The following is a 14,842-nucleotide window of genomic DNA, read 5'->3' on the forward strand; positions in this document are numbered from 1 at the left end:
TTTTTGTTGTAAAATAAGAAAAAATCTCTACAGCTACCATATAAATTGCCTATAAACCCCATGTTTTCCACCATAACAGTACTAAACAATAAAATGAAGTAATGCTCCCTCTCCTGTTACAGCTGTAATTTAACATATTAATTCAGAGAGACAGACCCATAAAGCACACAAGTCAGACTGGGTAGCTGGCTCAGCCATTCTTTTCCCATTCAGCCTCTTAAGCCACTGAGGAGAAAGATAAAGCATGAGAAACAAAATATTGTGAACAATCAAAGTTCATGAACATTCTGGTTTTTAAATGAAAGTAAAATTAATTGCAGTTCTACCCCTGGTCTACCTCAACCGAATTTCCATCTATTCAGCTAATCCCCATGTCAGCACTGTCTCAAAAGGCGGTTTGTCAAACATGGGACTTTTAAGGAAGCAAGGAAGGTGCAAGCTGGAAGGAACAGCTTTTTCTCTGCTGCTCTGAGACAGAGGCAAAATTGATCTAATAACGCATCTTGGCTATATTTATGTTATAGTCCATTGATGAGGTAGCAAATTCAATAGAGTGACAAAAGCCCCAAAACCTGAAAAGTACCTGAAATTCTAACAAAGGTAAGTTATTAGTAGAAATATAACAAGAGCTTAGAGTAAATGTGAAAATAAATACTAAAAGTCATGTTGCAGTATTTGTTACGTAAGAGCTTTATATAGTGACAAATAAAAATATATATTCACACCTTTTGGGAAACTTTCCCTCAGAAGTTTTTATTCTAAATATACTTCCCATAAGAATCATGTAATTCTGAAAGAATCTGAACTAAATTTGTGGTTATTTGTAGTGATTTCCATCATTGGTCCCTTGCACCAGTCCAAACAAAATCTCTGTCCTCTATAAGAGCACTTTCATAAACTACTATTAACATTTTATTGCATAGGGTTTGTTGTAGAAAACAAATATGGGCTTGATGAAACAAACCTATTAGAATGAAAATTCTGACATAAAATAGATTCATAAATTCTACACTGAGTGACATCTGTATAAAGCTTCTAATGTGAAAGACTCCTTATAAGAACACTTGCTTTCACAGCATCAGTGCTGTTTTGTCTTTTTAGAAAAAATAATACAATAAAATATTAAAATATAGTCAAATTGAACTACAGTAAAGATGAACATAATAACTATTTTTCTAACTAAATTAAGTAATCGATTTTCAAATATTTAGGGCACTGTAGGCAGCTGTTAGAATTTTAGTCCTGCATAAACTCTATTTAGCTTGCTTAATTTTTTTTTCAATTTCAACAGGTTCCCTTTCTATACTTTCAAAAATACAGTTTATACCTTAAAATCTTACAAAAATAAATTTCTAGCAATTTGCTGGTGATTGTCTGGCAGAATGCCATGATCCAAATTTCCATGCTGTAGCAAGAACTGTCCATGTATTATCTATACATAGATCCTTGGGGGATGGCAGTGGCAGTGGACAAAGGCTGTGAACTTGAGTAACTTGATCTGTGAGTTCATCTCACTTCTGTGTACACCAGAGCACACATGCACAAGACAAGTCTGCACAATCCTATAGGTTAAATTGATTTTGTTATGCTTACTCATTACCAACAGTTATTGCTCCTGATGTTCACACTGGTAGCAAAGATGTGAAACATCATCCAGCGCAATAACATACCCAGCAATACAACTAATGGAATGCTTTCAGCTTTGAAGACTTCTCCCACCCACAGGCCTACAATAGATTGTAAGATATTTTTATTATGTAACTTTTCATATCAATGGAATAGTTGATTAATAACAAATATATAAACAATACTTTCAGAGATATGAGACAGAATCATGCTCCCTATTAATCAGTTTCTTTGTAGTGTGAACACTAACGCCGTATTTATCGCACTTGTCTCTTACATTCCCCTGGGTGTAATTTCATGGCCACTCGTAAAAATTTCACATTTACAGCAACCACCCTTCTATTACTGTCGATAACATCTAATTGACATGTCAAACCTCCAAGGAATGCAGTAAATTGAACCACAGCCTCTAAGAAGAATAAAACAGTGAAAAAAGTAAATCAGCATGTGCCTCCTCCTAACAGCACTACAAGCATACTGAGGTTTGGTAATGGAAGGGAGGAAAACTGTTACCCTTTCTACTACCACACTGAATTATCTATTAACCTCAAGGTCAGAAAAAGAAAGTCTTATGACCTCAGACTGAAACTCGCCTACAAAATTGTTGAACTGAATCCATGACTGCAGTAATTTTAGACATGAGAGTAAAATGAACAAAGACAGACAAAAGTAACAAATGCAACTTTTGCTTCTGTTACTGTGTTGCAGAAAAAAGGTAACTCCCTCAAAATAGTGATTGATAAAACTAAACTTTAGTATTTAGATCAAAAGTCTGTGCCTTAAAAATTTATGCACAAGAGCTGTGTAAAATTTAAAAATAGAATGTGAAAAACAAAGGAGCCGTGACTCATGATTAAAGAGCACAAAACAAAGTCAGGCAACCTTGTTTAAGTAGCAACCAAGGTAAGAGGAAAAAGAATCATTTTATAACTATGTAGCTGAAGTATATGAAATCCATTATGAAAGAAAAATTAAGTTTACAGGGATAGAAGAAAAACTATGTAATGAGATAAGGTAATATGATGTTCTGTACCATTACTGAAAAAAAAATTCTTACTGTGGGAATTCAGTGCAATAGAAAAGCAAAGAGCAGAATGAAAGCACCATCCCTTGAAGTATATCAAACAAAACTGACCAAGAACTACTCTAAAAAAATAGATCACATACCACATAGTACAGGAATCCCCAAAGGATGAACATAATGATATAATAATTCTTCAGCTTTGTGATTCATGGTTATAATCTGTTCTGCTAACAGCATTACTGTGAATAAATCAATGGCTTAATACTGAATAAATCTCCATGCAGGATATTTGTAACCCTACAGACCACACCTGTTTTGGCCAGCGTTATCAAATATGTACTTTTCAGAGTTTTGATGAAATTAGATCCTGAATATTAACAACCTAATTAGGGAAAATCTCTAGATTTGACACATTGACATCTGACTGGCCTCCTATGTAAGATGTCAACAGTTGCTGTTCAGTAACTTTGCCTGTAAGAAAGAGCTACAGACAAAATAGCAACCATCTAGATCATGAATATCTGGGCATCTCTTGTTCATCTACAATTTGGGTAACTTTTTTTGTAGTGATATTTATTTATACAGGTGCTGTGGGTGTGTCTGCCTGCACGTGGGTATGTGCATGCATGCTCAGGCATTTTTAGATGAGAGAATTTATGACTGTGAAGGCAATCCAACGTACTGCCACAGGATCCTTCCATAATATAAAAGCAGTAATCCACACTGTTGACTCCTTAACCAGATGTAGCAGCAAACTTGTTCCTGTTTCTACTGGGAAAACACCCTTTGCTTAACAGGATGCAAGACAGCAGTAGTATTCTTCTCCTAGCAGGAAAATTAGAATATCTGTAGCATTGACCAAAGGTGGCAATAGTTGGTACAGACCTCCTAACACTACAGGCTTTTCCAGAATTGCTTAATAGTACAGGTAAAACCGGGATGCAAATGTTTGGAGTGGGATATAAAAGTGTTTATATATAGGCTATATGAACATTCAATCAGAGAAGAAGGATGACAGAATTTCCAAATTGCTGAGAGGAGCAAGATACATTGAGGTAAAGCTGAACAACAGAATAAAATTAAAAGAAGAATAAACTTAAGAGCTCATTTTCTTACATTATCAAAAAGTTTCTCCATGGCACATAACAGAAGGTTGAACAGGTCATACATTTAATGAGGCTGTCCACTGAAAACAAGGGTGGGTGTAGACAGAACAACAGCCAGGATTCTGACTACAATTTATTTTAGAAGACAAAATGAGTATTTCCTCAGAAAGCAAAATTTAATTCTGGCAAGGCATTATCTATAAGGTTTAAAAGACACAAGGATCATTTCCCACCACCTTGATTTAGCCTGCATCTCCACAGTAGGGTCATGCACTGATAAAATACACAATGTATAACTCAACATCTTACTGATCTTATTTAATATTAAAAACTGACCTTAATACAATCAAGCAAAATATAGTAATGTTTGGTGGTTGATAAAACAGTTAAGACAGCCTCTTCTTCAGGCCTGTTTTTCACTTTTCAAAGCTATATGAAAATACATTTACTGTAAACCCCTGCTGTGTCCAGCATTTACAGTAGAAGCAATGTTTATGCATGAAGAGTGAAAGTTAGCTCATAGTTTACAACATAATTTCTTGTAAGAGGAGGGATTTGAAAGTGTTTTTTCACAGAAGCTTTAGGAAGCTTCAAAGGCAAAGCCATTCAGAAACTTCAATATGATAACAAATACTTATAATAATTTTTGAAAGTAAATGAATGTTTGCTTTGATTTTTACTTTAAATAGAAGACTATGCAACAGATATTTCACACATACTTAGATACTTTTTTTAAAAAAGTAATTTTGTAGATAATACTAATCATATGTACATCTAATTATATAATTTGACTTGTCAGCTTTTACTGACCTCCAAAAAGACATTCAATACTTAGAGATGGCATGGGGGGAAAATCCAATACTTAAAAGAAACAGATACTGTGAGTATGATTTGGTATTGCTTATTTCCTCTGAGGCAGAACTAAGTTAACATCCAAACTGATGCTGGAGTTACTGGGGTGTTTTGTCCACTCTCCTCACAGCAATGTGGATGAAGAGCAGCCAAGAACACGCCAGCCACATGGCAAAAGAGAGCAAAGCAAAACTTCAATGCATCTGGCACATGCAGAGCTACAGTGAAACAAGTGCATGGAAGAACATTTGAGAGACTAAGGCACTGCAGTTTGCAACTCCTTGTTACTCTGTTCAAAGGCTTGTTCAAAAGATCCATGTATATTTGTGGCTGAAAAGCTAATACAATGAACTTAAGGTAGAAGTGGAAAAAGAAAAAAGACAACAATTGGAAAACCTCCTTCTGACCCTGAATTGCTGTTAAGACACAAAACTTCAGAGAAGCTAGATCTTTGTTCAGTCAAGCTAGAACCATCTAAAAATAAAAGATAGCAAATTAAGTGTTAGATACAGAGTTTACACACTTCTGGCACACCTCTAATGCTCTGAAACAGAAACTCTGCTTTCTCTCTGAGAAATCTTATTTCTTTGTGCTTAGTAAGACATGTCTGTGAAGCCGAAGTCTCTTTCTTCTTTTGCCTTATCTTTCAAAATGTGAGCATATAAACACAAGGAAAAATATATACTTCAATGCCTCTATCATGCAGTGCTTACAAGCTCAATAATTACACAAAATGACCCTTTATATCTGTCTGACTTGCTCCAGTAGGCATTGCTAGCGGCATAATGAACAGCCTAATGAGAACTCTTAGTTTATTTTTGTGAAGTGAGACTTGAAATTGAGCTTAACAATGTAGCAATTTCCCAGACATCTTGCTTGAATATATTTCATCTTGTATTGCATGACTGTGACTACAGTGAGTTTGGTAACCCTGGAGCAGGCACCTGGTTTTCAAAGAGTTGCTGTGAAATTTGTTTCATGTGGAGTATATTTCAATTATGGATGAACAATAGTTAAAATATACTCTGTCTGACAGAAGAGGTACAAGAACAGTTATACTGTGAAATTGACTTAAAGTCAAGTAGGATGAAGTATGGTCAAAATACTCTGACATCACAGGTACAAGAGCAGTTCCTTTTATACTGTTCCACCACACCACTCAGGAGCTCAGGCATGAAACAGAATTAAGGACTACACAAAAATTAGGAAAAATGTTATTTTCTCATTCTATATACGACAGCACAACAGATGCATGCAAACCTGATGGGAAGAAACAGGAAAAGTGATGCAGGCATAGAGGCAGCTGCAAAGCCAAAAGAGCTGAAAAATGTTCCAGACATTTTGTTATGTGAGGCAAATCCTGTGGAAATGATCAAGGAGAAGAATGAACGAAAATGGATGTGAGGGAATTCTAGAGACAGGATCATACAGTGAAGTGGAGGAACTAGAAGATGACAGGAGAAAAACGCTGCTATGTTTGTGACTAAGTATAACAAACTACCAATATAAGTGTGTAATGTGCCAAGTGCAGTTATAGAGAAAGGTACTCACACACTTCAAGTATTATCTCTATAGCAGAAGAAATAATCATATCATGACAGATATTAATCTGGTTTCACAAAAATACACCCAGAAAAAAAATTCAAACTTGAGTGTGCCACTAACATTGTTTAAAGCAGAAGAATTTTCTCACTTCCAATCCTCAGACAACACAGAAAACACTTCTGTACATCTGAGAAGTGGTTTAGAACTATTAAGTGCACGACCTACATTTCTCTAGGTGTTCTTTACCTGTGAATTACTATCAAAAGCAACTCAGCAGTGAATGAAAACTGGAAATGCACAGAGTATGTCATAAGATAGAAATACTAAACATTGGACAGGAGCAATAAACCTCAAAGTTGAAAATTACTCTAGAAAAGTCAATCAGATTTTGACAGACAGGTAAAGAATTTTGTTAATGAATCTCACATCCACATACAAAGGGTGTTTCATATGAAAGCATTCCATTCCTACACAAACTACAGAAAAAAATCTCAGAGCTGAGCTGAGATTTAGAATTTGAAATATCTATTACATAATAAAAAGATAATAAACAATAGAAAAACTAAATTACATTTGCAAGTTTTTAAAAATTTATCATAACAACAGTATATTCTGAACAACAAAAAATTTTAAACATTATGCTGTATGTTACAAACCTTCTGAAAATGAGGTAATGCCCACAACAAAATCATAAAACTCCCCAAACATGCATATAGCCAGTTGATACCAACTGCCTTAGAACTGTTGATCCATAAAGAACATTCATTGTTTCCCAGATTCTATCAGAGTATTAGATCCTTCATTCCTACCAGGGAATTGAGAATGTTATGCCTGCTGCCAGTGGATTAGATCCATTTCACACTAACTACACTGGAGAACTTTAAAGAATGATACTGAGTTGATGAGTGCTGTGATAGCCTGCTTTGTGTTTGTCTTTGCAGGGTTTATTTTACCAGAAGTGTCATTAACTCTGAGGTCTGACTCTCTTACTGGCCTTTGGTATCTTTTGTTTTTCATTTGAATTTCAGACTCTGTCAGCAAATTCTTCTAATAAGTGCAAGTTTCTGTTGTTCAACACCAACATGCTCAAGTCTACTTATAATAAATGTTTTTAAAAATAGAAGGGAACATGACTGTTTTTCATTACTGTCATACTGTGTAGAGAAAAACAGCTTATAGTGGCAAAGAAAAAAAATAGTCTCCGCAGAGCATCTGAAAATTGTCAGTTACCCAACCAGTATGCACTAATTGGCTCTCACTTAGGGAAGGTACACAAGGTTCCACTGTGAAGATAACAGACATCCAGTTTCTGTCTTCAGCCTTTTAAAACTCAGAGAAGAAAAGGTTAGCAGTAGCCTGTCAGCTCCTGCTTTTGAGCACTGAATTATTAATTTACACAAAATACTACATTAAAAATGCCATTAAAACAACCCAATGCAGCACAGTGGTAGTTTAAAGGGGAAGTTTATGCTTCACTAATCTGCCAAAACCAATATTATGCTGTTTAAACATAATTTAATTTTCTTCCTCATTGTTTTGTTTGCCACATCGTGATGATCTAAAGTGTCTGTTCAGGTCTGTGTTTGGTACCCTTATGGTTCATCCTACTGCTGGTGCCAGAGATGGAGCAAAATTATTTGGAAACCTCACAGGACACTTGCAAGACAGCAGGCTAGTGACTTTCATAAAAGTCTGTAACTCCACTGCAAGACCAGATAGACAGAGAGCCAGTCAAGGAAACACCTCTTATGCACAGAAACAACACTCATCTATGCATCTTTAAAGACAGGAAAGTGAATAGAGAATATTACTAGTAATGTAAATTTTATCATTGAAAGTATTTTGTCTCTTCAAACATGGGTCCCTCCTATATTTTAACTCGATTAACTTTCATTTCCTACACTGAAAAGCAAGTGAGTTATTTTTCTGCAGCCTACTGCAGTACATTAAACACAGAATTAATGCCAGAAAGGGTAAACTCATGATTTCAAGACCTTATCAACCACTTGTGTTGCACTCACATCTCCGCAATTTGCTAGAGAACCAGATGTAATTTGGAGCACACATTTTAAAAAGAATTAATATTTTAGCCTGACATGAATACATGTATAAGGATTCTTAGTTGACTTGCTCTGAGAGGCACTTGTCAAACAGGCAATTACAGTCCCACAGAAGGACATACCAAAGACATGTAAGTCCAAGTGAAGACAGTTTTTATACCAACACAGGATTACTCCTTTTTGGGATGGTATGCCAAAGTATTAATCAAAAAAACTAGGATTTGGCTGAGTCAAAAAAATAGTTGCAAAATTGGACCACATTAGCGAAAAATGTGTTCTGTTTCATCCAGGTGAGAGAAGGTGAAGCATTCAAAAACATACAAAGAACAAAGAGATGAGGGTACTCTGGTTTCTAACCCTAAATGCTCTAGTCTGGCTAAGGAAAAAGAAATCCAAAAACAATAAACAAGAAATCCCTTCCAATCAGCAGGAGTATCTTTACCCTTACACTATGACAGTAAACCACAGAAACTGTGCCACTGCTGCATCGCTGGCATCTGTTATTTTTGGTTAAAATCCAACTATCTCCTCTGTTTTTGTTGTTGCCATTAAAACCATATAAAGTGAAAATAACTTGTTTCCAGGTAAAAACCCCTTTTCCAGTTTGAGATTTTTTACTTTTTGAATTACAGAAACTAACCCAAAAAGTCAGTTCTTCACATATTCCTAGCAGCGACTGGTTCAATTCTTTTCCTCTTTATGAAGATGCCTCCATTACAATACTGAAAGCTCACCCAACAATTTTAAATGAGGACATTCATTCAGTGCGTGAGTCACTGAATGATGATGTTTCTTCCATTCTACATTCAACTATTTTAAAGCACTAAGAGTATGGTTTTCTAGATCACAGTATTGTGTTTCAGTATTTTGCAGTGAAATAGGGTGGTCCAGCTCTGTTTGTAATTACAATGCTCTGTACTTTATGGACCATTCATAACATTTGTAGCATTTGGAAGTTAAATAGTATTTTATATATTTATTTAGCATATTTACTCTGGAAAAAATATATTAAATATTCATTTTTCTATATGATATATATACTTATTTATAGTGTTATCAACCTGTCATTAAAATTACAGTAGTTTTTGAGCTGAAGTAATTTCAGCATTTCTGCAAATCATACCTGAAAATGACATATATTTGGTCTGTAAAAAATAGAAAAAAAGGCCACTTCTCTGATCATAAAGGGCAAGAGATATAAACTGAACATGAAAAAGCCCTGTCAAATGCAAAGAAATCACCTGAAAATTGACAGGCAGTGAACTCTGCAAGCTTTATGACCAAGCCTTTGTATTTGTTTAGAGCAGATAAGAGTGTCCTAGCACTGTCTGCAACTATGTCTGTAGACTTCAAGATTAAAAACTGTCTTCATGCCAGCTGAATGCATATCTGTTAGAGCAAGAAGTTAGGCAAAACGCAGTTCTTCAATCCACATGAAAATGGTTCCTGCAGCCACAGCTTTGAGAACTTCCAGAGCACCTATGTTTTGAATCAAGATGTTGAAGTATACCCCAAGAAAGCATCTGTCTTTACTTCAGGGATGCATCTTTATTTGCCCAAGTTTAAGGCTTAAAAAAAAATCCAAACAAAAATATGTAGTTTGAACATGTTGAGAGGGTATCTCAACTGGGCAATCAATCAGCAATTTCACTTGCACTATGCATACTTGAACAAGTGTTCCTTTTGACTGTTACACGCTTTTAGTATCAAAATGTTCAAGGAAAAAGCGCACAAAGATTCTTGAGTGTCTCTCTCCCTTTTGTGGTTTCAGCCTTTTAGTGCTCCCACTGCTGGAGACAGACAAAAAGATGAATTTTATCTATTGCACTGAGATGTCTTTGAAAATGATTAAATATTTAGTCTTTCTGCAGACCTGCAGGTAGGACCCAGGTTTTCTGCTCATCAATACCCTGCCCTTTACAGACAGTGAAAGCTCTCCTTTAACCAACATGTCTAGAGTGCATCATGAAGCATTTGAGTTGCACTGTTAAGAGATGGAACGTAAACTTCAGAAAAACGTGTGTCAGCAGTGTTGATACAAAGTATTGAGTAATTTGCTCACTTGATGTGACAAACTGAGATATAGCTCCGAATTTGTAAATCAATTTTGTTTTGGTTGGCACAAATACAAGATGGGTGGGGGCTGATTCCTTCGATTTTATCGTAAGAAAGAAAGTATATCTTATGGAAAACTTACTCAGAGCAAAGGAGGGAAGTAAGATTTTTATAATTCTGAGCTTCCCTGGGGCTTAGTCAGGAAATCATATCCTATCACTGTGCACTGAATGCTGAGCACACCTGGCTTCTGGATATGTAACATATAAATTTGCAGACTGTCTCTTCATGACCAGTATCTAGGTCATCCTTTGCTAGGAATGAGAACTATCATCACATGGTTTAAGAAGGCTACCAACACTCCATTATTCCTCCATACTGGAAGAATAGGTTTCATCAGCAGAAACTGCAGAAAAGCAAATGGAGAGTATACATGTAGAGAACACTTATGCCTGATTTCTCCTGATTTAAGTATTCAAATGAAAATGAAAAAGGTTTTCTCTCTTTTTTATTTCTGTTTAAGAAGCATGTTTGTTCTATGGAAGGGTCCTTTTCAAATGCAGAGTGGTTGGTGCCTAAGTCAGATGCTCTGCTTTAGAACAGAGACAAGGTCAAGCATTGGTAACTGTTTGGCCTGTTATGGTTTGGTCCCTGCCCTCATTCTCCCCACTCCCTTCAAATATCATACATTTATGTGCATTGATAGGGGAGAAAGACACTTGATTAAAAAAATCCTTTAAAAATACGCTCTCTTCATTCTCTTTCCACATTTCTCAAGGCAGGATGGTTTGACACCAGCAGTCACCATAAACATGTGAACTCCAGAAAAATGTGGTTTAACTTCCAGTGATCACAAAGCCAAGGGTATGGTAGGCAGACTGTTTCTAAGAATGAATAATCCAACTGATTGTCTAAAGATCCAGTACTGATGTGGTTCTTAAAAACTGATTCTGGTTCTAAAGTCTACACGTTCAGTTACACTAGAAGCTGTTACCCTCTAAAGTTGTATTAACCTACATATTATGTAACGTTCATTCTTTTCACAGTAACCTATGTAAGTAATGAACAAAACTCCACCAAAAAAACAGTTCCCAGTTCTTACTTTGTGAAAATAAGGGGAAAAAAATAAACTCACTTGCAGGAAATTTTTGTGCGATCCACCACCATAGTCCACTGCTGCTGATTCGTTGAAACCTCGATGTAGTAGCTGTAACTCCGATCATCACAGTCCCAAAGTAGCAACCTAAGTACAAATAAGTTGTTGAGTGATAAGTACAATAAATATTAAACCAAGCTTCCAGGCCTTTCTTTCCCCCACTTAATTCTTTATAAATGCAACTGTTTCTTTTGGAACATACTTTTAAGCACTCTTTATTATTTCTGCCATCTCAGACTACTGTGTCTCTGTTCTTACCATCCTAAGGCCAGTAACAGTCACAGGCTTAAAATAACCATCTTATGAACATTAATCTATTCCATTAATCCAATTATTTTTAATTTATTTGGCAAGTGGCATTGCCTGATTTAAACATGAAACAAAACTCTGTTTCCAAAGGTCAGTTTAGGAGGTAACAGTTAAAAAGAACTGGATTAAAAGGATTAAGCTGTTTCATTAACTATACTCTCTTGGCTTTGGTAAATATTTCAGAAACATATTAAAAATATTTAAAAGTAGGAAAATGGGAATTCCCAGTTCTAGTTCATCAGAATATGAGAAAAAAAGACAATGAATTGTTAAACAAATAGTTAAAAATGCGGAAGAAAAAGGAAGAACATAAAGGTCTCAAGTACTCATTCCATATTTATTCTAACAAACTTGTAGCTCTTCAGGAAGGGCACCAAATAATGGATTGAATAGCCTTTGATTTCCATACTTGTCTTACAAGAACGGAAGACCTAAAGCATCAGGAATGTTATTTAGCTTAAGTACCAAAACCCACATCTGGCAAATATATATTCTTTACTTTTTTTTATATGAGGATTATCTACCTGTTTTAAGAGATATTTGACCCAGTACTTGAGGTGCAGCCTCACCAGTGACAAGTACAGAGGCAAACAATCTAGTTCAGCACTTTTGGGGTTTTTATACTTTGAAATCCCAGCATTCAAAGTGGAATTGGGTCTAGTGGACAAGCAGATTCAAAATACATTCCCTACATGTTGAATCTAGCTCATTAATATTATCAAAAATAATAGGCTATCAAAAGTAGCTTTAAGAAGCTAAAATATGACACTTTTAACACAAGCCTTTTATTTGCAAATTAAAAGATTCAGACTTGACTTAGTAAGAAATAAAAATAGTTGCTTGTGGCATCATGAAAGACATAAAAAATATCCTATATCCCAAAACAAATCCACCAAACTTCAACCCCTCTCCTTCATCAAATCATCCCCATTCTCCTTTTCTACAGCTTGAAGGTCTCCAAGTACTGAAGACACTGAATGATGTGTATTTTCTTAAAAAAAGTTTACTGATTACAATCCTCTGTTTGGTAACCACTATGTTACCAGAACCACTACGTTCTGAATTGGTTTAACATTTATATTTAAACCAAGTCTTCTAAGTAATAAAAAGAGAGGAAAGCAAAAACATTCATAAATTTGTTTTCTTTCAAAAAGGTTATTAAAATGTAGCTAATTATGCTTTTCATAGAATCCTTTTATCATGGGGATTTAGTGCTGTTTCCTTGATCCATGTTTTTCAAAGGAATGATCAAGAGTTTGAGTATCAGAAGCACACCGGTGACTGTAATTTCAACTAACAATACCGCAATTAAAACACAACAGGCTTGGCTTTAGAGCAAAAGGCCAACCAGGACATATGTGCTACTTTCAAAAATGCTTGTAATTGCTCTCTCCCAAAACAACCTAGCCCAAAGTTAAATAGGTTTAAAAAACCCATATGGCTTAGAAATATCACAAACCAAACAATGAGTAATTAACGTTGGAGGAATCTTTCCCAGAGTGACTTAGCAGGAATACTAAATGTAGATTTTTGTTTCTTTGGTACTTCTGAAAGAAAAATAAAAATTACTTTTCCTCCAGTAGCTTTTTTAGGAGAGACTGGGGAGGGAGACTGACAATAGAACCTTCTTGGAATTTACTCTGCTTGAAATGCATTTCTGTATAAGCAGTGAAAACCTTTCAGATGACAACATGAATATTCAGCAGTGCACACGGAGCACAAAGGCCACTTTTTATGTCAGGTGCAATAATCTTTGCAATACATTCCAGGCAAATTACCACGCTAAGCTTTTGTAGAAAAGCTATGTTTTTCTAAGATGGATATTAAATGAGAGGAAGGAAAATATTCTACTCAAAAAGTCAGAACTATATCCATTAGAAATGAAGGTTTATAGCAAAATTGCCCATGTTCTTAAGACTTTCCATATTAGAATAAAAAAGCTAAATTAGCTCATTAGTCAATCTTGCCCTCAGGATTAAGAAGGAAAAGTCAAATGAAGATTTATCCAACTTACATCCTGCAACACTGTGAGATTGAAACATATTTCTTCTTTGGGTATCTAGAGTCTAAGCCTGTCATTTAATATGACATCATTACTTATATTACACGTTGACAATATTTCACTGTTGTCACTGTTTAGTTCAGACTGCTGTGTAACTACATGTAGTCAAGGTGTTAGCAGAATATCAAACAATAGTAGCTGTGCACCTGACAGGAGGACAGCTGCTTCCTGAATACTCCGAGTCACTATTAAAACAAACGGCATAAATATTTGATTATACTGTGTTCATAAACCATTTGCATAATTGTGGAAACCCAAATGATAGAAATAAAAACATGAGGTAATGATACTTCTTGAAAGACAAAGAAAAAAACCCCAAAATTGCATGGAAGGAGTTTTTTTATACAATTGCCGTGGCATTTTTGCTTCTGGATGTCTATAAACCTCTTCAGTTTTCTGCATATATTTATGTTTCAGTAGTTATCCTGCAAGAAATGAGTCCTTTTTTGGGATCTCTCAGAGGAGACAAAATTCCTGCATGTTTGCTAAGTTTGCTAAGAATGATCATTCATTCTGAGTTATGCCTTCATTTTCAAGTCAGGCACACACAGCAAATGAGCAGCTAAGAAAGAAAAGCTTCCTACGTGGAAGTGGTATGGAAAATTGGAAAGCATAAGAGATGTATATGGTGATGGTATAACCAAAAGTTCATTGATATTGTTTGTTAAGAACTACTCTGAATATGAAAAGCTATCACATATTCATATTAGCAATAAAGTCTTCAAATAGATTAAACTTGGATAAGTGGTTAATGTACTTTTCTAAAGACGCAAAATATTTCCATTTATTCCAACATGAAAAACATTATTGTACACAAGAATTCTCTCCCCCTCCACACTATAAAAAATCCCATTTTAATTTTTGTTTTCTTCCTTTTATTTTTTTAAATTCTTAAGAAAAAATCATCAAAGACTGTAGATAAATAGCATTATATTCTAGATAAATACAGGGAGAGTTAGAGGGTTATTGGGATATGGCAGCCATTTCAATATTAAAGTTTTAGCCATTTAAAATTTAAAATATGGTTAGTATGTTACACACATCAAT

At 35.2% G+C, this 14,842-nt stretch overlaps 1 protein-coding gene across 2 annotated transcripts in view; it reads right to left on the bottom strand.

The window, feature by feature from the left end:
- Positions 1 to 14,842, bottom strand: part of BTBD9 (BTB domain containing 9) — a 119,483-nt gene that overhangs the window by 16,346 nt on the left and 88,295 nt on the right. For both annotated transcript variants that reach the window (XM_071576701.1, XM_071576710.1), the window contains exon 10: positions 11,404 to 11,511. In XM_071576701.1, the coding sequence (XP_071432802.1) occupies positions 11,404 to 11,511 (108 nt within the window). The remainder of the gene's footprint in view (positions 1 to 11,403; positions 11,512 to 14,842) is intronic.

Source organism: Pithys albifrons, chromosome 2 (assembly GCF_047495875.1).
Source record: "Pithys albifrons albifrons isolate INPA30051 chromosome 2, PitAlb_v1, whole genome shotgun sequence".
Classification (NCBI taxonomy): Eukaryota; Metazoa; Chordata; class Aves; order Passeriformes; family Thamnophilidae; genus Pithys; species Pithys albifrons.